Source organism: Physeter macrocephalus, chromosome 17 (genome assembly GCF_002837175.3).
Source record: "Physeter macrocephalus isolate SW-GA chromosome 17, ASM283717v5, whole genome shotgun sequence".
NCBI classification, from domain to species: Eukaryota; Metazoa; Chordata; class Mammalia; order Artiodactyla; family Physeteridae; genus Physeter; species Physeter macrocephalus.
In genome coordinates this window covers 44,393,823-44,418,303 of record NC_041230.1, presented here as the reverse complement: position 1 = coordinate 44,418,303, position 24,481 = coordinate 44,393,823, and the positions used below count along the sequence as shown (strand labels likewise).

The 24,481-nt window shown below is 44.3% G+C and overlaps 2 protein-coding genes across 6 annotated transcripts in view; one reads left to right on the top strand and one right to left on the bottom strand.

The window, feature by feature from the left end:
* ADAT1 (adenosine deaminase tRNA specific 1) overlaps nucleotides 1-7,406 on the top strand; it is a 43,632-nt gene extending 36,226 nt beyond the window's left edge. For all 4 annotated transcript variants that reach the window (XM_007116518.4, XM_055079336.1, XM_055079337.1 and 1 more), the window contains one exon: nucleotides 4,032-7,406. The gene's annotated coding sequence lies outside the window, so the exon portion shown is untranslated. The remainder of the gene's footprint in view (nucleotides 1-4,031) is intronic.
* Nucleotides 1-18,214, bottom strand: part of GABARAPL2 (GABA type A receptor associated protein like 2) — a 25,039-nt gene extending 6,825 nt beyond the window's left edge. The window contains exons 1-4 of one of the 2 annotated variants that reach the window (XM_007116520.4): nucleotides 18,039-18,214; nucleotides 17,653-17,708; nucleotides 16,345-16,517; nucleotides 7,017-7,626 (exon numbers count right to left, since the gene is read on the bottom strand). In XM_007116520.4, the coding sequence (XP_007116582.1) occupies nucleotides 7,536-7,626; nucleotides 16,345-16,517; nucleotides 17,653-17,708; nucleotides 18,039-18,072 (354 nt within the window). In that variant the 5' untranslated portion in view covers nucleotides 18,073-18,214 and the 3' untranslated portion in view covers nucleotides 7,017-7,535. Of the gene's footprint in view, nucleotides 1-7,016; nucleotides 7,627-16,344; nucleotides 16,518-17,652; nucleotides 17,709-18,038 lie in introns of those variants that run through there. The other variant, XM_028478395.2, reaches the window with a different exon arrangement.
* Nucleotides 18,215-24,481: the final 6,267 nt, after the last annotated feature.

The window sequence follows — 24,481 nt, the reverse complement described above, 5'->3', positions numbered from 1 at the left end:
AAAAAAAAAAAGAAATAACAGCAGTAAATATTTTGCTATATTTGCTTCAGGTTTTTATTTTCTGGAGAAATACAACATGACTGGCTATATTTGAAACCCCACATTGACCATTCCCTGATACTGTTCCCCTCCTTCCATTAGGTAACCACCATCCTGAATTGCATGGTTATACTTTTTATTACATAACTTTATATCTGTGAGCAATACTTAGAATTGTTTTCCATGGTTTTTTTTTTTTTATTTAGGTGTTAGGGGTAGGAGTTTATTTATTTATTTTTGCTGTGTTGGGTCTTCGTTTCTGTGCGAGGGCTTTCTCTAGTTGTGGCAAGCGGGGGCCACTCTTCTTCGGGGCGCGCGGGCCTCTCACTGTCGCGGCCTCTCGTGTCGCTGAGCACAGGCTCCAGATGTGCAGGCTCAGTAGTTGTGGCTCACGGGCCTAGTTGCTCCGCGGCATATGGGAGCCTCCCAGACCAGGGCTCGAACCCATGTCCCCTGCATTAGCAGGCAGATTCTCAACCAGTGCGCCACCAGGGAAGCCCTGTTTTCCATGTTTTTAAACTTTATAGAAATGATATGCTGAATATACTTCTGCATCTTGCTTTTTTCATTCATCAGCACCATTTTGGAGATTTATTTATGTTAACATATGTAGTTCTAGTGCATTCATTTTAACTGCTGTATAGTATTCCTTTGTATGACTATACCACATATCATCCTTCCATTCTCCTGTTGCCGGACATTTAGTCGGTTTCCAATTCTTGGCTCATATAGACAAGGCTGCAGTGATCATTCTTGTACATGTCTCTTGTACATGGGTGGGGATATTTCTAGGATATATACCTAGACATGGAATTTGCTAGGTCATGGGTTATCTGCATCTTCAACTTTACTGAATATTGTCAGATTGCTTTGCAGTGTGATGGCGCCAATTTACACCCACAACAGCAGTTTATGAGGATTCCAGAGGTTTCATATCCTCCCTAACATTTTATATGTTGAAACTTTAGCCAATTTGATGAGTGTGAAAAGATAAACCAGAGTTTACTTTCCTTTGCATTTCATAAGGCCACCAACTGTATAGTGCAAGTCTGCATCTTTTAGTGTAGAGGTTGAACACTGCACGACCCTAGGCACCGTTCATATTGTAGTCTTTGTGAAAGGCACTCGATAGAGTTAGTGCATGTACAGCATATACAGTGGACTGGAGTGAAGTTAAGGATTCTTTGTCTTTGCCCATTGTTCTCTTGGGTTGTTTGTCTTATCGGAAGAGTTCTTTATTTATTTTGGATATTAATTCTTTTTTGGTTTATATCTGTTACAAACATTTTCATCCAATCTGCAGCTTCTATTAATTTTGTTTAAATAGTGTTTCATTCTTTAAAGTTATAAAGTTTTTTCAAATTCCATAATATATGTGGTCACCTTTTATTAAAGAGAGGTGGAGCTGATATTCCCATTTAATAAGACAAATCTTTTGTGATAGCAAAACAACTTTTCAGCATGCCCTCAGTAAAAATATTACGGAATAATATTGAGGAAATAAAAAACATAATTTTTAAAATTTTAATGTACTTAAATTTAACCTGTTTCTTTATTGTTTGTATTTTTGTAGCTTATCTTAAGAACTCCCTCCCAACTCTTTTTATTTTGAATTTTTATTTTATATTGGAGTGTAGTTAACAATGTTGTGTTAGTTTCAGGCGTACAGCAAAGTGTTTCAGTTATGATATATATACATGTATCTATTCTTTTTCAAATTCTTTTCCCATTTAGGTTATTACAGAATATTGAGCAGAGTTCCCTGTGCTATACAGTAGGTTCTTGTTGGTTATTTTTTTTTTTTTTTTTTTTTTTTTGCGGTACACGGGCCTCTCACTGTTGTGGCCTCTCCCACCGTGGAGCACAGGCTCTGGACACGCAGGCTCAGCGGCCATGGCTCACGGGCCCAGCCGCTCCGCGGCATGTGGGATCCTCCCGCACCAGTGCACGATCCCACATCCCCTGCATTGGCAGGCGGACTCCCAACCACTGCGCCACCAGGGAAGCCCGGTTATCTATTTTAAATATAGTAGTGTGTACATGTCAGTCCCAAACTCCCAATTTATCCCTCCCCCCTTACCTTTCCCCTTTGGCAACCATAAGTTTGTCTTCCAGGTCTGTGAGTCTGTTTCTGTTTTGTAAATAAGTTCATTTGTATCACTTTTATTTTTTTTTTTTTTTAGATTCAGCATGTAAGTGGTATCATGTGATATTTGTCTTTGTCTGGCTTACTTCACTTAGTATAATAATCTCCAGGTCCATCCATGTTGCTGCAAATGGCATTATTTCGTTCTTTTTAAAGTTTTGCTTTTCCAGCTTAAGATGTTTAATTCATCTTGAATTTATTTTATAATCCTATTATATAATATAGGAATCTATTTTCATGTACATATAACCAATTTTAAATAATGGATTAACTAGTTCATCATTTCCCCTTTGATTTTTCATGCCAGATACTTTAAAGTACTGTCTTTTTTTTTTGGCCACGCAGCTTGCGGGATCTTAGTTCCCAGACCAGGGATCGAACCCATGCCCCCTGCAGTGGAAGTGCAGAGTCCTAACCACTGGACTGCCAGGGAATTCCCAAAATACAGCTATGTTTTAAACATGGATCTGTTTCTGGGTTTCTGTTGTGTTCCCTGGTTTATGTGTCTGTCTCTTTGCCATATGGCATAGTCTTAATTACTTAATTACTGCTAACACAAATCTCCCTGGCCTGTTTTTCTTAACACTTCTTGGTTATTCTTGGCTTTTGCTCTCCTACATGGATTTTACCATAAATTGTCAGATTCCACACATACACACACACACCTGATTGGGATTTTTATTGAAATTGCATTAAACTCACAGATTAACCAGAGGCAATATGCATCTTTACCATATTGGATGTTCTCATCCTGGAATATGGTATATTAGTGTATCTTATATTAAGTTTATTCCTATGCACTTATATATTTTGCTATTGAAAATGAAATTTTTTCCTATAATATTCCCTAACTGGTTACAAATGGTGTGTAGAAACATCATCAATATTTGTAACTGATCTTGTATCCAGCATCTATGGAGAACTTTCTTATTCTAATTTGTATAGATTCTCTTAGATTTTTCTATGTAGATTATCACTGTCTGTATATTATGGTTTAGTCTTCCTTTCTGATTCTTATGCCTCTCATTTACATTTCCTCGCATTATATTCGTTTTATGCCAGGACAAAGTTGAGTAAAAGCACCGATAGCAGACTTTAACAGCTTCATTGAGATATAATTCACATACCATAAAGTTCACCCTTCAGATTTCCTTTTTTAGTTCCTGTTTTTAATAGGAATGCCTCTGAAATTTTACCATATAAGTAACTAATTGCTGCAGTCCCATTTGTTAACTGGTTCATCATTTCCCTGATGACTTGTCATGCCACCTCTGACATGTTTTATACACAGATCTATTTCTGGGTTCTGTTCCATTAAAGTATTTGTCTATCCCATTGTCAGTACCACACTGCCTTACTCACCATAGCTTTATATACTAATGTACATATTTGCTATAGAGTTTTTTATGAATACCCTTTATCGAATTAAAGAAATCTTAATTTGCTAAGAAGTTTAAAAAAAAACTATTAAAAGGTTTTGAGTTGTTTCAGGTGCTTTCCCTTCATCTGTGACATGATCATATAGTTTTTGCCATGTGATCAGGCCACCCAGGATGGCTTGTTCTCTTGCTCTCTGTACATCCCCTGCTTGACCAGTCCCTGCTTCACCAACACGCTACTCACATGGCTGACCTTCCCTCTTAATCATAGAGCCTAATCAGTAAATGCCTATGTACTTGCCCCCAGCTAGTGATTCTTCTAATCTTTGTATCAGAACAGCTCTACCCTGCTAGTTTTATCAAAGGGGCTATGAGGGACATGCCTGTCTGCTGGTTTCCCTGGTAATGGATAAGCCAACCTGACATCAGTTCCCCCATAACAGGTAACCTTCCCCCCACCCCCCCAGCTCCCTGGACTTCTGCCATGTCCTGCCTGCTGTCTGCCATCCACAGTGGAGTGTCACTCCAGGACCCTTTTGCTCCGGACGTGTAAGATCCCCTATCCATTAAACCACTGATGTCTCTGTCACTGACTCTGGGCTCGCTCTTCAGTCTGAGGCTGGGCAAGTACAGGCCTTGAAGGCCTGCGGGGTACAGCCCAACATTCTCCTTTGTTAAATTTGGTGTTTTATTAATAGACATAATGATGAACTATATAACCCATTCTTGGGCTAAGCGCTACCTGGTCATGATTGTTTTGGTATACTACTGAATTTTATTTACTAATATTTAGGATTTTTCTATGTTGATGAGATCAATGTATAATTTTTCTCAGAAAGTTTTGGCCATTGAGATTTTGTCTCAAAATTAATTTTTATTCCCTTTTCCTAATCTCTGAAATTTTATGAAAGGATTAACGGTTCCTTACATAGTTTGATAAAATTCATCTGTAAAATCTTACTAGTGTCCGTTACAGACTAGAGTCGGGGGAGACTACATGCAACTTTTTTTTTTTTTTTTGGCCACACTGCATGGGCTTGTGGGATTTTAGTTCCCCGACCAAGGATTGAGCCCAGGCCCTCGGCAGTGAAAGCGCAGAGTCCTAACCACTGGACTGCCAAGGAAATCCCTTTTTTTAAAAAAAAAAAACCTTCACTCATCTGTTGCATTTTAAAAGCAATATTAACAAATCCATTTTTATTGACTGATATTACAAATAAGGCTGCTTTAATAGTTTTTATAGGTAACAGTTATTCTCTCCTCGGTTCCAATACTTTCTACATACCACTTACAACAGTGCTTTGTAATTGTTTATGTGTTGGTTACCACCAGACTGTAAGCTCCTGGAGTAAGGGGTAATGCTTTATTCATATTTGCCCCAGTGTCTAGCACAGTGTGAGACACACTGTAAATAGGGGGAAAAAAATCACAAAATGACACTGCCACCTACGTCTTTTCTCTTAAATCTCAAGTTTGGAGTCTCAGTTCTGCCACTTGGTAGCAGTGTGGCTGGCTGCAAGAATGACACTATCTCGTAAGGGCTTTTTCAAGATTAACTGCAACAATGTATGTAAATTATCTGGTATATCTAGTGAGTGCTCAGTAAATGCTAACTATAAACTACTTTTAAAAGAAAAACAGTTGGCTTTCTGATCCCATCTGGAAAGCTGACATTAGTAGAGTACTTGGAGGGATTGCTTACATAATTTGGTAAAGATGAAGTTAAATCTCTTTGTTCCTTCCCCAGTAGAAAGTTGGATATTCATTTTAACTACATGTTCTTAGATCCCTGGATACCTGGTTTCTTTATTCTGATGATCTGTGTAATGGCTCTAGCCTCCAGACACAGTCTGTCTGGGGAAGACTTAGGGAAGTAAATAAGCATTTCCTTTTAAATGCATCTGTGTAGTGGCAAGCCTACACATCTAATTTGTGAGAAATCATAAAATGTATGGCCTGGAAAAATCTGAATCTTCATTTGTAGAAAGTGGTTGTAAAGCAGCACCATGAATGCAGGTACATATACAGGCTATACGTGTATGGTTATCATTCCAACACGGTATGTAACAGTAAAAGACTGAAAAGCACCCAAATGCCATTAATAGGGCACTAGTTAGGAATCTTGCTGAAAACTCGGCCTCTGTGCACCAGTGCTGCATTCAATCTCAGAGACAAGAGTTTTGGGTGAAGCAGAAAAGCTTTACTGCTTTGCCAAGCAAAGGGGGACACAGTGGTCTCGTGCCTCGAAAACTGTGTATCCCCACGCCGCTGGGAGGATTTGGTGAGGAGTTTTATAGCAATGGGCAGAGTTGCCCATAAGATTAGGGTGTGTGCAGGGCCTACATCCCTTTAATCTGGCCTCAGGTGGTCTCCTCCTACTGAGCTTCTCTGTTTCCCTTAATTTGGCCTCAGGTGGTCTCTCTCTTTTTAAAAAAATATTTATTTATTTGGCTGCGCTGGGTCTTAGTTGTGGCACGCGGGATCGTTAGTTGAGGCCTGGGGGAATCTAGTTCCCTGACCAGGGATCGAACCCAGGTTCCCTGCTGGGAGCTCGGAGTCTTAGCCACTGGACCACCAGGGCAGTCCCAGGCCTCAGGTGGTCTCTTGATAAGCTTCTCTGGTTCCTTTAATCTGGCCTCAGGTGGTCTTCTCTGGAATGAAGAATGCTTAACATCTTCCATTTGTTGGGAGTTTTAGTTCTGTAAAGAGCTCAAAGGTGTTATGTATACCCCCTGACCTGGAACCAGGACCCTGCCCCAAGGCTGCTTGGCTGCTCCTACCACCTTGTCTCTGCATCCCCTCCCTTCCCTGATTAGCAACTGTTTGAATCTGCCCCTTGGAACTCAGGGAAGGTCTTGGAGGCTGGAGTCTATTCCCTACAAGAAACGGGGGACACGGAAAGGCTTCTGTGCCCAGGAGCCCCACAGGGTCCTGTTCAGTTTCAGTAATAATGATATATCCACACAATGCAATACTAAAGTAAATTAAAAGGCTTTCTATATGAACTGATATGGAAAGATCACTAGGATATACTGTTTAAAAAAAAGCAATGTACGTAAGTATAGATATAATGTGTTCTCTTTTGTATAAGAAAAAAACACTTTAGACATATATTCATATTTAATTGAACTTCCAAAAACCAAACTCTGAAAAGAAACAAGATGCCAGTACAAGTAGTTTCCCAAAAAGTGGAGGGTTAGGGTAATGAGAAAACAGTGGTGGAGAAGGACTTCTCGATGTATACCTGTTTAGAGAGACTTGACATCTGAACCATGTGAATATATTAACCACTTAAAAAAAAAAGTTCCCTCCTCATGACACAGGCCACTGCTTCCTGTGCCCAGCTGTGCTGCCATGGGCCCCACAAATCCTCCTCCTAGCCTGGCAGCTGTAGGAGCTACTTCTCTGACCCATTTATAAGAAGGTGAATAAAGGACATGGTCACACCGCAATGCCTTTATAAGAGGAAGTTTTATTGTTAATTATTTACCTTAATAGTTTCAGAAAGAGGAACAGATTAGCTCAGTCCTACATGATTGGCAGTTGGCAAAATCTAGTGAAGCAAGTGTTCTGATTGCTAAGGATTTAATTTGGATGCTTTTAATACTTAGCCATCTAACACTTCAAACATAATCGAGAATAAATGCATCATCTCGCTCCCTTTCATTTTAATTCCCACCTACCTCACTTCAATATGGAAATATCTTCGTTAAATAAGATTGCCAGAGGAACAAGTTCCCTGGAGAGTGTAGCCATGAGGACAGTGCACAAAAAGAAAAACTCAAAATAAAACTCTGTATGATAATTTACTAGTCTAAAGGAAACAAAACCTTCCAATATATTAAGAAATAAATCCAGTTACAAATGCACTGATAGGTCTATGTTAAGAGGTTCTGGTACAGTAACTGAAAATGGCCAGCTATTTACAAGATACACAAGCAGGAATGGTGCACCTAGCCCAGCACTGGCCCTCAGAAGCCAAAAGTGTTTTCTCCACTGTAGGCCACATACAAGAATCCATCTTCATCTTTTTCCTTCTCGTAAAGCTGTCCCATAGTTAGGCTTGAAAGAGAAAAACAAAAAACAACATTGAGAATTGGGTTTGATTACTGAGTCTACGTGTTGGGAGAAAGATGGCTTGAGGATAAGGAATTTCACTACTTAAACTAGCTACTCTCTGTCACACCTTTGGTGGTAGGTGATAAAAAGTAATTCGGCCTCTGGGAATCAGTAGATAAGACTAGAATCAACCTCCATCCTCCTGTCCCGAGGCAAGGCCATTTGACTCACCCTCACACCAAGGTATTCCTTCAGAAGCCAGCTCTAGCTCCTCAGGTGGATGTGGTTGGTTAGTACTGGTTAGTGCTTTCACAATGCTTTCTGAATGCCGGCGGGCAAGGGAGAAAAGCTAATAAGCAAAATAAGAGTCTAAGAGGCCCATCCCTGTGTGGGTGAGAGACAAAGGTAAAGAAGAGTACTTGTGCTTTCCTCTCCTCAGGGCTGGTCTATTTGAAGATTTATAATTCGTACCTAACATGATAAAGAGTGAGTGGGCTGATTCCTGTGGAAGTTCTCCTGCCAGAAACCCTGTGCCCCAGAGATCTGCATCGGCGTCATCGAAGGGAAGTTACTTTCCTCACACGTAATGCAAAAAGCTCTCATATCTGGGATCCAAAGAAGTCCTGCCCAAGCTTCCTAAGAACCCTCCAGAAATAGATATTGCTCAAACTAAACGTGTGGGTGGGAGAGCTGGCTTTTCCTCAGCAGTAAAACAGACTGCAGCAGGGGAGACCTAATCTAGTTCTCTGGCATGAAGCTGAGGTGCACTGGCTCCACAGTAAGACTAGTAACACACCTGGAGCCCCAGGTGAGCTCTGGCCACATGACTGCCCTATTAGAGATAAGCAGGAGGTGCAGACATGTGCTAAGCCTCAGCATGACCATGCATGGTGGGGTCAACCAGTCTCAGAGCCGGCCCGAGATGACAGAGGCCACTAAGCCCGGACAGGTCTTAACAGATGCTTAAATGCAGGACTCAGGAGAACAAGGGCCAGAGGGTAGATAAAGAGGGGTCGGAGGCCTCAAGCTGGTGAAGCAAAGACTGCCCCACGCTGCTGCTTTGCTCCTGGCAGCTGTATGGGACCACCATGTAAACAGGAATGCAGACCACATTTATAAAGGGGAGTTTTTCTCCTTTCCTACTCTCCCTGCTCATTTTCAAGCTTAGCTGGTTTGGCTGTGTGGGTAGATGAGAACTAGTAATGACGTGGGAGTGGATGAGTATGAATACAAAATGGCCTGTCACTGGCATCTTGTACAATAAAATCGTGCTTCCTGCGAGGATCTAACTGGAATTTGTAAAATAAGGACTCCCTGAAACAGCACTGTCCACTAGAAATTTCTCCTGTGATAGAAATGTCCTATATTTCTGCTGTCCAATGCAGTCGCCACTATGTTCAGCACTTGAAATGTGGCTCATCTGAATTGCTATGTGCTGTAAGTGTAGAACATACACAAGATTTCAAAGTATCAGAGTATGAAAAAAAACATGTAAAATATCTCAATTTTGACTACATGTTGAAATGCCATTTTGGATATACCAGATAAAAAAAATACTATTAAAATTAATTTCACCTGTTTCTTTTTCTTTTTAATGTGGCTACTAGAGAATTTTAGATTGCATATGTGGCTCACATGCCATTTCTATTGACCACACTGCCCTGGAACATGTGAGGACTTGGGGGGCAGCGGGTAGAGGGAGGAACCCATGCCCATGAGAACACCTGTGGTGGGTGGTAGGTCTCAACCTCAGCTGCACAGCAGAAACAATGGGGAGCTTGAAAGACATGCCCCACCCCAGACCAATTAAATCAGAATCTCTGGAGGTAGGACCCAGGCATCAGTAAGTTTTAAAATGACCAAGATGGGGACTTCCCTGGTGGCACAGTGGTTAAGAATCCGCCTGCCAATTCAGGTGACACGGGTTCGAGCCCTGGTCCGGGCTCGACTACTACTGAGCCCACATGCCACAACTACTGAAGCCTGTGCGCCTAGAGCCCATGCTCTGCAACAAGAGAAGCCTCCACAATGAGAAGCCTGCGCACCGCAACGAAGAGTAGCCCCCACTCACCGCAACTAGAGCAACTACAGAAAGCCCGCGCGCAGCAGCAAAGACCAAACGCAGCCAAAAATAAATAAATTAAGAAAAAAACAAAAATGCCCAAGATGATTCCATATGCAGCCAAGTTGAGAAACAATCCCTTTGCCAGAGGGAGAGATGCTTGTCTGTCTTTGTTTGTTTTGGAGATGCTTATCTTTAAAAGCATGGGATTAGGAAGTAGAGTGAGCCAGGAAGTGGAGTGAAGAGCCAGCAACTAGCAAAGGGCTTGAACAAGTAGCGGGGTCTCTCAAGAAGACTTTTACCCTGTGGTTAGGAATGCCCTGAGGAACCCAGCTTTTCCCTGAGAATCCTCAGAATGAGGCAAAGGGGAAAACAGCTACTGCTATTGCCACAACTCTCTTTGCCCCGCCTGGTACAAGTGTCCAGGGTGACCTTGATAAGACCTGAACTACAGTCTCCCCACTATCATTACCAAAGGGGTTTGGAAGGAGCAGACACTGTGTGCAATTCAAAGGCAGCAGCCACGCCTTGATGCCTAGGTAAAGTCTGGTTCCATCTGCCAGAGTTCTGCTCTTCTCCTAGCAAGTTACAAGCCTAAATCATGCTGCTGTGTTAGAAATACTTGAGGAGCTTTATAAATCCCAGACTCTGAACGTTGTCTGCAGTGAACAATGACCACGGAACGACTACTGTCTAAGGCAGGCTCTAAGACTCTGACGGGGTTGGGGGAGGAGGACCCATAATCATGTGGCTTTCTGTCTTCAGATTCCATTGTCTTTTAAGTAAAACTTGGGTTTATAAATTTAACAGTGCCCTAGCAGCTATAAAGGCTGATCATAAAAATTCTAATTATAATAGCAAACACTATGTGCCAAGCACCTGTTTTAAGTGCATAACATGTATTAACTCTTTACCCTCAGAACAATCTTAGGAGGCAGGTACAATCATAATCCATAGTTCAGATAATAAAAGTGAGGCCCCGAGAGGTTAAATAATTCATGCCAGATCACAAAGCTAGGAGACATTCTTACCACCAAGTTGTGCTGCCTCCATGTGAATACACAACTAGATCTAATGACCTAATGTCATCATTCTTGTACCTTCTGTGAAGACCTCCCTTAGAATAGCGCTTCTCACACATACAAACGACATGCATAGGGAATCACCTGGATGTCTTGTTAAAGTGCCTGTTTTGATTCTGAAGGTCTGGGTCAAGGATGAGATTCTACATTTCTATCTAACAAGTTCCCAGGGAAGGCCACTGCTGCCAGCTTCTGTATCACACATTGAGCAGCAGGTTCTTCAGATCCTGTAATTTTACAATTAGATGGCTGTGCCTAATGATTTTAAGAGCCCTTTCACTGTTCTCCTTTTCTCTGCCACGCAGTGTCATGTGGAAACTCTATTTAGTTGGCAGTAGCACCGTGTCCTTATACTCAGGGTATCCCTTGGGCAGGAACTTGAAAACACAATGCTCAACACTGGGAGCTAAACGCTCCAGTCAGCACCTCGTGACTGAACGCCTGATTCCAAGGCTTCCCTAGGTGACGAGAAAGAAGACTGGCGCATCTGTACAGTATAATTCAAAAACAGCACTTGTGGGATCAGGCCACACACATACAGAGTCAGAATAACTTGGTCTGGAGCCAAAAAAGAGCAGGGCTACAAATATAGTTTAAAAATACTTTTTTTAAAAGTCCCATTAAGGGGCTTCCCTGGTGGTGCAGTGGTTGAGAATCCGCCTGCCAATGCAGGGGACACGGGTTCCAGCCCTAGTCCGGGAGGATCCCACATGCCATGGAGCAACTAAGCCCGTGCGCCACAACTACTGAGCCTGCACTCTAGAGCCCGCATGCCACAACTACTGAGCCCGCGAGCCACAACTACCGAAGCTCACGCGCCTAGAGCCCGCGCTCAACAAGAGAAGCCACCACAATGAGAATGCCGCGCACTGCAACAAAGAGTAGTCCCCACTCGCCGCGACTAGAGAAAGCCCACATGCAGCAACGAAGACTAAATGCAGCCAAAAATAATAAAATAAATTAAAAAGACCAAAAAAGTCCCATTAAAAGAATAGCCAAGGCAGTTACCCGCTGTCTGGTGCGGCGACCTGGTGCGGGGAGCCGCGGGAGGGGAGGAGGGTGTGTCGCTGTCGCTGACAGCTGAGGCAGCAGGAGGGAAGCTGGATCCCGGGCGGTGGGAGGGAAAGCGGGAGACAGGGTCTGGTGAGGCGGCAGCGCTCAAGGCCACGCTGGGTCAGGCTTGGTTCTTGTGGAGTGGGGTGCAGGTTGCCAAGCCAAAAAAAAGAAGAAAAAAAAAAAAAGAATAGCCAAGGGCTTCCCTGGTGGCGCAGCAGTTAAGAATCTGCCTGCCAATGCAGGGGACACGGGTTTGAGCCCTGGTCTGGGAAGATCCCACATGCCGCGGAGCAACTAAGCCCGCGAGCCACAACTACTGAGCCCACGTGCCACAACTACTGAAGCCCCCGCGCCTAGAGCCCGTGCTCCGCAACAAGAGAAGCCACCACAGTGAGAAGCCCGCACACCACAACAAAGAGTAGCCCCCGCTCACCGCAACTAGAGAAAGCCTGCACACAGCAATGAAGACCCAACACAGCCAAAAATAAATAAATTAATTTAATTTAATTTAATTTTAAAAAAAGAGCCCTCTTTAAAAACAAGTCATGAGGGACACAAAATAATTTAAAAAAAAAAAAAAAAAAAAGAATAGCCAAGTGGAAGGGCAGGGATGCAAAACGTGCCCCTTTTCAGCAGGCAGCGTACAGCAGAAGGCCGGTGTGTTCCTTTAGGACAAGTTCTGTACACCTCTGAAAAGTCGGGCTCCCCTCTCAGAATTCACAGAGGCCCAAGCCACACAGCACTAGGTGGGCCACTACTGGAGCACCAGAGGATCTGAAAGCAAAGAGGCTGCTCTAATGCATCTGTCAGGCTAAGCTGGATTCCCTGACAATTCATGAGCAGCACTGAAACTCCAAGGCTTCCCGCCGGAGTTACTGGCTGCTGAAGACATGCAAAGATGGCCCCCAGTCCCTATTACTAATGCACACCGCTGCGGCATTAAGTATTATACACACTCATCCAAGAAGGAGGCTGCTGAGCAGTGGTGGTGGGGGACTGCCACCTTCAAGCTCTGAGTCTGACAAGGAAAGAAATGGGAAAGCCAGTGGCAGGTTTAAGCCATGGAGCCAAGCTAAAGGTATGGTGGGACCCTGAAGTACTGAGTGAAATGAACCTAAATTGCCCCCTAAAACCCTGTCCCCTACACTTCCATTCAAGATCAAACCGGTCTAGAAAAACTAACCAATAATAAAGGCACTTTTCAGAAGGATCCATATCCAGGAATGGCCATGCTGCTGAGGGCAAACTAGTTTCAACCTGCTCAACAGCCTACGAATTGGGGGAGGCTGACCTAGAACTGTGTGGATGCCCTATCCCTGCACAGCCTTCCCTTGGCCCCAACCAAGGTCAGGCTGTGGAGGCTGTGGGATCCAGCCTGACTCAGGAATTGGCTGGGCTGATGGGCCACCCGGCCATCCATCTGCTTTGCGCCCCACGTGCTTCCACTGGATCTGGATTTCTCTCTTTCCCAGCAGGGGGAGGGTGGGTGGGGTGAACTGGGAAGACAACGGCCACTGCTGTGGATCCTGGAAAGGCACAGGCCTCAGAGTGAAAGTTAACATGGCCCTAAAGGCTGCCCAAGATTCTAAAATACAAAAATTAACTACTGCTTATTCCTTTTATCAGATTTTTCTCTGATATAAATAAACTCTATTCCACTGTTAAGATAAACCCTGCTCTTGAAGAGGTATTTACCCAGAAATGATCAAATGTGCTTAATTTAAGCACCTTTCTAAATGAAGTTAAGACTGTAAGACATCACAACTTCTTTTACTTAGTACCTCTTTAAGAGCCAGGAGCAACTGAACACCATAATCTTAAACAGCACGGATTTCCCAATGTAACATTCCCAAGTTATAACATCTTAGATATATTTTATTTAATAATATACTCCTGTTTCTATTTTAGACAGGGGATTAAGAAGATTCTTATCTGTGCTCTAAACAAAGACCGAAGGTGGGCACCACTGCCAGGTCTGGGTTCCCCTCTAAAGCCGTGACTGGGAAACATACACTGATATTCTTTCTCAAGTCCTATCTGCACCAAGTCATAGTTTTCCCTTCGTTTCTCACCCAATTCTGGATGCAGGCACCTAGGCAGAGAATTCAACTTTTCAATGGGAAATGGGAAAAGGCAGTTGAGATCTCCCCTTTTTAAAAAGAGAACTCAGAATTTTTTTTTTTTTTGAGAACTCAGGCTTTTGAAAGTAAAACTTAGAGACTTGCTTCTGTCTCTATTTCTAGAATCAATATTTAATACTAACTACTCAAACAATAATCACGTTATTTTACATGATGGTCGCCTGTGTTCCAGAACACTCTCCCAAAGTTCCGCTCCAAGGCAGGAATAAATGAAGTTACTTTCGCTCAGCCTCAGACGTCAGTTATCCTTGTGTAGATCTGTCTGTTATGGGATGGGGGAGGGCTCATCCTTTCTCAACTCTGATTTCCCGAGCCACTCTCCAAAGGCTGCAAGCACTGGCTGAAGGTTAAAGGAGGCTCCATGCTTCCCTAAGGAGGCTGGAAAGTGCTCCGAAAGAGGCTGCTACTGCCTTGGGGAGGAAATGGCGACACTGAGTCAAACAGTAGCTTTAGGAAGAAGACTGGCAATTTTGTCTGTGCAGCCATCAGTTGCATAAAGGCCAATGATGTCACATGCCTCTTTTGTTTATAAGCAAATTTGTTTTTAAGAATAAAACCCCCAAACAAAGAACTGATACATTAAATATGGGGCAGGAAGTCATTAACTGGGTCCAAAGGCGCTGAAGAGCCTGGGCAGAGGGGCTGGTTAGTGACTTGGGTCACTGGTGTAATCTGTTTCAGGGAGGATTCTTACCAGGTTGGAAAGGCAACCTGGTAAAATGGCCCTGAAGCAGCCTCTGCTGCCCTGAGAATCACTTTTCATTTCCAATTCTATTTATATTTCAGGGATGATGGGGGAGAGGGCATTAGTTAAAATCTGCAGCCATTTTAATTGCTAGATAATGTAATCTTAATGTCTCCAGAAGCCTGCTTCATTTCTTTCAAGAAGTATCAGAGGATTAGAATCGAGGAAAATAAAACTCAATGCCACAGGTCCTAATCACCTACTTCCTCCCATAAGAAGCCACCACCGGGAAGGAGAAAACATAGGGCCGCCAAGGAGTTGCAGAAGTTGCAGGTGGCATGAATGAAGATTTACCTCCCCCACTACCTGAAGGGAAGCGGAGAGTGACCACAGATGCCCAGGGCTTCACCAGCCTTCCCTGGTGAAGAGTGTGCCTAGCACCACACTGCCCAGAGGCCTGCGAAGGAAGGCTGGGAGAGCCCAATGGGATGACCAGATCACCCCTGGCAACACCGCAGCTTCCTGAGCTACAGCTGTAAGCAGACCAATGGCACCCATTAGGCAGGACCTGGCCTGTCTCCTCAGGCAGAACCTTGGCCTAACGGAAGAACCTTCCATTTCTCCCTTATCCTCTGCCAAACACCAGGAAGTGGATGTGGTAGAGACTGGGAAAGAGAAAATCAGACCAAAAAGTAGCCAGAGTTGTCTACCTTTCATAGGAAAAGGACTAGAATTTGGCTTCAGCCTCTTCTGGAGCTTTCAAGGATTTTCAAAAGAAACATATTTTGGCCACATTGGGCTAGTTCCCAGGAGTTCTTAAAGCCTTAGCTTCAGAAGTACTATTTTTGGGGGGATAACAAATGAAACTTAGTTTGGGTCACTAAAATGAGATGCAGCCAGGAATTCACATTCAGAGGAGGGGCCTAGAAGTACTCAAATCAGTAATAGGAAAGGACTGACCAGGGTTACAGACTGAGCCAGAAAATTTTCCTCTTTCCACAGAGGACTAAAGCCAGACTGTCAACTACCTAGAAGGGAACTGTAATGCCCCTGCCTCGATTCAGGCCCCAAGTTATCCCAAAGATTGCTTCCAGGCAGCGCAAGAGCAAGGGGGTGGTTACTCTGAAAGTCAGAGCAGGTAGTACCAAGAGAGGTGTAAGTCTGTAAAGAGAGACCTCAGAGCCCTTTGCTGGCCAGCAGCCATTTCCATGTACTTGAGGATCAGGCAGCTGCTCTCAGGGTACTCTCACAGTGGCCAGAGCTGAGCCTGGAAAGCGAGCAAGAAGCCAGGGTGATTAACTGAAGCTGAGCCTCAGGAGGGCCCACAAGCTCCTGGGGAAGAACGACAGGACTTATTTCATGGATTATTAGGAGAAAACCCCATTTCAGGCTTCAGTTCTACTGATAGCTTAAGCCTAATGAAGTCCTGAACTATTTAAAAGGATTCTTGGGTGTTTGAGGATAAAACAAACAAAAAAAGAAATGATGAAATTTAAGTCCAGGCCTTGTTCTGTTTTTTTAACCCAAAGCGCACACCCACCTATTGAAGCCCTTTCTTGTTTTCCTTGAACTCCTGATGTCAGGAAGCACAAAAATCAGATTTCTCCTCAGGACCTCTAAGAGTTTTCAGACCTCCAAAGTTTTGAGTTCTGTAAGCAATCAAGCAGATAGCCAATACCAGTAAACAGCTCTCACCTGGACTGTGGGACTGTCTTATCCACAAACAGGAATATTGCCTTTTCAGAAGGAAGCTGGATCCTTTTCCTGATGATCCACATGAACTGAGCCACAGTGATGTCAGATGGAACCAGATACTTCCGTTTGTCAATGTCAACAATCTGAGAGCCTGAGACTTTTTCCACAATCACCTGCGAAAGCAAAGAAAGGTCAGGACTAGATTTCTAATGTGAGGCTCTGGCCCTGCATTGTTGGAGAGCTGATGAACAGTGTGTGGGCAAGGAGGTGGGTGGGAAACTGCATAACATGAGAAAATATGCCCCTGATTTAATAAACCACACACTCTGGAAGTTAAGAACTGATATAAATGTATTATAGGGAAACGGTAAGTGCTTTTCTGTGCTCAACTATTATATTTCTCATCCCTGATCTCAGCAACACGGCCCTCACTACAAAGCTTTTCAACATTTTGTCTGGGCAGACTCGAAGATATCTGGTGAGGGTTTCCTCTACAGCCTGTTACTCCAGGCTGGACCACAGAATGGATCTGCCTTCACACTACAAGGGAATTAAGATCTCAAGGAACACAGGAAATGAGAATGGATGGACTAATGGGAATGACTGGCAAGCCCAGCCAGCCAAGAACGAAGCTCTTCATTTGGCCTGGTGCTTCTCTCTGAACTAAGTTTCAAATTTATCCCTACTGCCCCCTCCCCAAAGGAAGTGTTCACAAGCAATAATCTACAGTAACAGGCCTGGATGTCCTTAAAAATAAATAAGGGTTACAGAAACTATCTCCCCTACCATGGGATAAATACAGGATAAGTATCATTGATTAAACTCAAGCCACTAGAAGTGGCTTCTCAGATTTTTTGGTCAGGAAAGGATGTCAGGATCAGAGTGAGAAAAGGGAACTAGAAGTCAGGTAAAGATGGAGGCTCAAAGTTAAAGATCAATGTCCTGAGACTAAAGTACCACTTCCAAGACCAAAGTGAAAGTCTCCCTCCACCACCATTCCCAAAAGTGGCTGTGACCTGTTGCCCTGTCCTAGAACATCGTTTCTTACATAATTGTCTAGGGAAGCCCAGAGGCTGCAGACAGCTCGCTGGCCTAGATCAGGAGATTCAGCACTGAGGCATCCTGAACAGCATCAACTCAAGCCCCTCACGCCCCGGCCCCAGCTGGTCCCTTACCCAGTCTGGCCCATCTGCTACTATAACTGGGACTGGAATCTAAACTTGTCAACTGTTGAATGGCCTGGGGCCCTATCACGGGTCCTAAACAGCAGGGGTGTCAGCGAGGTGAGGGGGCGGGGAGTTCACTCACCGGAACCCGGTCGGGATATTTCGCTCGGATCTTCGCAGATTCCACGCATCTGTGTTCTATGGGAGAAACGCACCGGGATGTGGTCGCGCCTGACCGGCCGGCCGGTTCCCGAGCCCCCGGCCCTCCTCCCCACCGTGACCTGAGCACGCCCCAGGTCCTCGTTCAGGCGTCCCGGAAACCTCGGTCCCCGGTCCACTGGCTCCGGAAGGTCCCGCAGAGGTCGGCGCGGGGTGGGTGGGCAGCCGCCCGGGGTGCCGGAACCTCGGCGACCCGAGCCCAGAGTGCGGCATCCGCCCCGCCGGGCCCAGCCCAGGGCGGCCCGAGTGGGGGAGGGGGCCCACCCGCCGCCCCTGCCCCCACGGCGGGGCCAATGGCCGAGAGCTTACCCAGCGAGTGGTCCTCCTTGAACATCCACTTCATGGCGGCGGCGGCAGCGGGGAAAGGATGCAGCCGGCTCTCGGAGCCGCGGAGCTCGGCGAACCAACCACAACAACAACGACGGCGGCGGCGGCGGCGGCGGCGGCGGCGACTACACGGCAGGCGGGACTTCCGGCTGCCGGAGCCTAGCAACCTGCAGGGGGCGGAGCTTCCGGCGCCGCTCGCTGGGGCGCCGCGCCAAGGGGCGGGGCCGCATGTCAAGGGGCGGGACAGGAGAGGGCGCTGAGAGGGGCTGCCGGCGGAGTGGGGTTGACGAATTGGTGACGGAGATGTCTATGAGGGATATTGGTGACTGGGGAGGGGATATCCGAGAACTGGTAACGGGAGTGGGGTCTCTGTGGACGTTGGTAACGGGAAGGGGTGAGTGGGGGTCTGGCTGATGGGATAGGGCTCTTATAGAGGACTATTCATTAGGGAAATCTGCCTGGGGCGTTGGTGACAACAGGGGGATTTTGTAGGTATGAATGACAGAAGAGGGTTCTCTGGTGGTTGGTGATGGCAGGGGGTCTATTTAGGGCGTTGGCACTTTGGGGAGTATTGTTTGGAGTGGTTACAGATTCGGGGCTCAATCTGGAGGCTGTGACTAGTTTGAGGGGACTGTGGGGAGGGGTACTGATGACAACCCGGGGGTTCAGTATTGGGGACAGCCATAATAGGTTGTATTGGACCTAGAAATTGAATTTAAACAAATCCCATTTCCTTCCCTTATTCACGAATAAATGTTTGAATAAGCATTTAAGAAAATCTATCATAACTACACATTTGAGGAATGTAACATCACACTGATCACAAAGAGGCCCCTTCGCCTTAACTGGCAGAGGAGTTAGAGGTGACTGTCTGGCTCAGAGAATTCCCCTGATAGCTGGTCATGAGACGGGTTTCTTTGCCATTCAGCATGGCGTTCGGCAGTCACAGCCCAGGCTGTGTGTGTGTGTGCCATCTGCCTGAGCACATGCCTTCAAGGTCTCCAGTGATGTCATTCCTTTCTTCCTCCAAGAGTCATCATGGCAGTCTGCTCTGGTTCATCATCTGTTTCTGAGCTGGTGAATATGTAACAAGATATGCACTTAATTGGGACACATGATCCTTGCCACGTGCTTGTAATTCTGATGCATCTGAAGGGCCTGTATGTTTGAACATTGTCATTCATCATTTCCTCAGTTGAAACTCCTGATGGATGTTGTGGAATCTAGCTTTATTCTGAAATTATTTTTGATATTTTAAGACTGTGTGAGCAACTAAAATCCGTGTTTGTTTCTTGCCTGTTTTTTTGTTTTTGTGTGTGTGTGGCACGCGGGCCTCTCACTGCCGCGGCCTCTCCCATTGAGGAGCACAGGCTCTGGACGCGCAGGCTCAGCGGCCATGGCTCACGGGCCCAGCCGCTCCGCGGCACGTGGGACCCTCCCGGACCGGGGCACGAACCCACGTCCCCTGCATCGGCAGGCGGACTCTCAACCACTGCGCCACCAGGGAAGCCCTCTTGCCTGTTTTTAATGAAATTAAAAATCCTTTGAATTTCATACCTAGAAATTATTGTTGTTGCATATAGGAGCACTGTTCTAGGTGTTGGGGAAAAGCAGTGAACAGAACAGACAACACTTGCACTCTTATGGAGTTTGCATTCTAGTGGGACAAAACAAAAAATATATATGTTGGGTAATGATAGGTGCTGTTTAGAAAAATAAAGCATGGTGCTTGACTAAAGAGTGATGTGTGGGATCAAAAGCATATTAGATAAAGGGGTTTGGCATATTTTAGGAACAGGAAGGAACCCCTTGTGGCTGGAGCTGAATAAATAAGAGGGTGTGTGTTAGGAGGTGAGATCAAAGCGATCTAGAACAAAAGTGAGATGAGCTTTGAATTCCATTTGAAGAACTTTGGATTTTATTTAGAATGAAATGAGAAGTCAGTGGAGGGTTTTAAGAAGTGTGACATGCATGAAGAACCTAGGGGCAAGACGGGAATAAAGGCGCAGACCTACCAGAGAATGGACTTGAGGACACGGGGAGGGGGACAGGTAAGCTGGGACAAAGTGAGAGAGTGGTAGTGTATATATGGACATATATACACTTCCAAATGTAAAATAGAGAGCTAGTGGGAAGCAGTCGCATAGCACAGGGAGATCAGCTCAGTGCTTTGTGACCACCTAGAAGGGTGGGATAAGGAGGGTGGGAGGGAGGGAGACGCAAGAGGGAAGAGATACGGGGAGATATATATATATATATATATAACTGATTCACTCTGTTATAAAGCGGAAACTAACACACCACTGTAAAGCAATTATACGCCAATAAAAATGTTTTTTAAAAAGTGTGTCATGATATGACTTTCCTTTTTAAGTGATCAGGCTAGCTTCTGTGTAGACAGTAGACTATAGGGGGTTGAGGATGGAACCAAGGGAAGAGTTAAGAGGCTATTGTGATAATCCAAGTATACGATTTTGTTGGTTTAGACCAAGATGTTATCTGTGGAGGTGGTGGGAAGCAGCTGTGTTCTAGATATATTTTGAAGGTAGATCCAACAAAATTTGCTGGTCAATTGAATGTGAGTTATGAGAGATGAGTCTAAGTCACGGTTTTGGAAGAATGGAGTTGTCATGTACTGGTGTACTGGAATAGGGTGGAGCCAGCGGGGGGTTGGGGGGCAAAGCAAGGGTTTGGTTTTGGTTATATTAAGAAGCCCAAGAGACACATCCAAGTAAAGATGTAGAGTAGGTAGATGGATCTGAGTCTCAAATTCAGAAGAGAAGTATTTAAAGCTATCGAACTAGAGATCCGCTAGAGAGTGAGTATAAAAATGAAAATACCTATTTTGCGAATAGAGTTAAACACTGAGCAATGAAGATGGTTATTCACCATCTGATAGTGAATCAGTGAAGGAGATAGAAATTGGACCGAAGACCCCCTGCTTCCCTTTACAGAGCTGGCCATTGTGTCCTAGTTCAAAGCATGTGTACACCAACTTGCACCTGGAAGAACTTAGTACACTTCTCAGGGGAGAGAACCGCTGCTCACCAGCTTATAGGCATGTATGTCATCTGATGGTCTCAATGACGTGCAGTGTCTGTCTTCTGTCTTTACCTACCTTCTTGATGTCCTTTTCCAGTTCACCATTCTAACTGGTGTCTCTGATCTGCCTTGATGATATGTATCACCTTCTTTACCTATTGGGTCATTATATTTAGCTTACTGAATGTTCTAAGGACACTGGATCTCTTCCTTGAGAGGGTTGTTAGCTGATGAGGTGAGTCAGAAGGAGAAATAGGATAATGCATATATGCAATTACACATTAACCAACTTGTAAAACACGGAGAGTAAATTTCAAATCTTGGAAAGGTATGTAAACATGGATACTGAGGGATGACTAGGACAATGGGGGCCGACACAAAGCCAAGTGTGGCTTATCAAGAAAGACTTCACAGAGGAACTTTGCTGCGGGTCCAGTGGATAAGACTCCACGCTGCCAATGTAGGGGGCCTGGGTTCAATCCTCGGTCAGGGAACTAGATCCACCATGCATGCTGCAGCTAAGGAGTCCACATGCAGCAACTAAGAAGTCCGCATGCCGCAACTATGAGCCCGATGCTGCAGCTAAAGATCCCACGTGCTGCGACTAAGACCCAAAGCAGCCTAAATAAATAAATAAATAAATAAAAATTTTAGAAAAGACTTCACAGAGAATGTGAATCTTACGTTTCAGAAAGAAGGGTGCATTTTCCAAAGTGTAAACTTTCCTTAACGGAAGCAAAGCCTGGAGTTGGAAGAGGGAACTGGGAAGTCAAAGGTTTGGTGATATAAATGCCACGGTGAAAGAAATGTTGGAAAGTGTTGAAGCAAACATTCAGGAGTTCTAACCTGATTCAAGAGACCCTGAATGGGCGCTTACAGAAAGGAGTAGAATACGATTTTTTTAAAATTTAATTTTATTTATTTATTTTTGGTTGCATTGGGTCTTTGTTGCTGTGCGTGGGCTTCCTCTAGTTGCAGCGAGCGGGGGCTACTCTTTGTTGCGGTGCACGGGCTTGTCATTGCCGTGGCTTCTCTTGCAGAGTACAGGCTCTAGAGTGCAGGCTCAGTAGTTGTGGCACAGGGGCTTTGTTGCTCCGTGGCGTGTGGGATCTTCCCGGACCAGGACTCAAACCGGTGTCCCCTGCATTGGCAGGCAGATTCTTAACCACTGCGCCACCAGGGAAGCCCTAAAATATGATTAAAATGCATACTTTTTAGAGAACGACTTTCTTTGTCCTTGGAGGTAAATTGCATAAAACACGAGAAAATTATGGAAATGGAAACTGAGACGTCAGTTCTTAGTCAAGGATGTGTGAAAATGACACAATATAGACAAATCTTTAGCATTTAAAAAATTTTTAATATTCTGTCAAGAATTGAAATAAAACCACAAAAAGTAGTTTCCTCAAATCAGGGAAGCAAAGAGTAAATATTAGTATCTGTTATTATTAAACACTTTTGCAAAGCTCATGGCATCTCAGAGGAGGCTGAAGCACTTCATACACCCAAATTCTTAGTAGTCACCTCCGTTTCAGCAGTGACTAAGCTGACACCAACTACAGCATGTTTCCTTCTGAAAGAAGGAGCTTTGGAGGCAAACACCTCCTTCCTCACAGCAGAGCCACCCTCAGGAAGCAACTTCAGAACCATCTATTCTAAATTTTATTTTAATGGGTTTTTTTAATAGTTATTTTTTTATCTTGGCTGCACTGGGTCTTAGTTGCGGCACTCGGGATCTTCCTTGTAGCATCTTTAGTTGCAGCATGCAGGATCATTAGTTGCGGCATGTGGACTTCTTAGTTGTGGTGTGTGGGCTTCTTAGTTGTGGCATGTGAACTCTTAGCTGCAGCATGCACATGGGATCTAGTTCCCCGACCAGGGATTGAATCCCAGCCACCGGAATTGGCAGTGCAGTCTTAACCTCTGGACCACTAGGGAAGTCCCCTGGTTATTTAAATAAATGAAAGACATTCACTTAAAGCATAAATACAGTATAATGGCAGAATCATAACATAGATTTAAGCCTAACAGTTGTTGTATTTAAGAGCTGTGTTGCCACCCCAGAAAAGCTTTAAAGGAAAAATGAGTGGTAATGGACCAGATATTTCAAAAAAATGACTTATGGCTGATTATATTGTCACCTTGGACTGTGGTAAGGGCCCTGGATAGTTTTCCCTTATGGGACGTCTTGACCTCTTTCTGTGTTGTTAGGATCTTGGCTGTTCTCTTCATCCGAAACCCACTTCTAGGTTATGGTGACTAAACTTATCGTGGTGATCATTTTGAAATGTATAGAAATATTGAATCACTACATTGTGTAACAGGAACTTACATAGTGTTGTAGGTCAATTATACTTCAAAAACAAACTCATAAAAAAGAGATCAGATTTGTGGTTATCAGAGGCAAGGTGGAGGGAGGGGGGAATCGGATGAAGGCATTCAAAAGGTACAAACTTACAGTTATAAGATAAATAAGTACTAGGGATGTAATGTACAACATGATAAATATAATTAGCACTGCTCTATGTTATATATGAAAGAGAAAATCCTAGGAGTTCTTATCAGAAGGAAAAAATTTTTTTCTATTTAATTTTTAATCTATATGAGATAAGTAATATTCACTAAACTTATTGTGGTAAGCATTTCACGATGTAACTCAAATCATTATGCTGTACACCATAAACTTATACAGTGCTGTATGTCAGTTAAACCTCAATAAAACTAGAAGGAAAAAAACCCTTCTAGGTTGCCTTCAAAATAGGAGCATCTACTACTGGACTCCATTTTGAGCACAAACCTCACACTATCTTGGAACTGCAATGTGATCCTTTTGATGAAGAACTTGGCTATTGACCATGTTAAAAAAAAATTCCTTCTGCCATGTTCGAAATACTAGGGGGCGGGTGGAGTGGGGGGAAAGCATTCAATTAAGTGATACTCCAACATTATCTTTGGAGAGGATCATAGCTTCCCCTAAAACAGGTAGCCAGGCTTGTGCCCAATTAAGGTAACAAAGTATAGCAGAGCTATATAGTATTTATCCTTTCTCTCTCTCGAAGAGCAGGGAGATTTGTGTCTTGTTTCTGTCCGGCTATGGAGTATAATGAAAGCGACAGAAAGTTTGGAGACAAAGAGACATGGTTTGGTCTTGGCCCAGGACCAGGTCCAGGACCACGGTCACATTTATGTTCTCTGTGTTTTCCAATGAACCATATTGGGGATTAACAGATGACACATATGTAAGTATTTACTTTAAGTCAACATTTGTGAAAATCTTATTTTACAAAAATCTTAACACAGGCGATGGCTACGATTTTGGTGCACAGAAACAGTCCGTCTTTGGGAAAGCGCAAGTAATGCGTAAAGCGACGACTACACTTCAG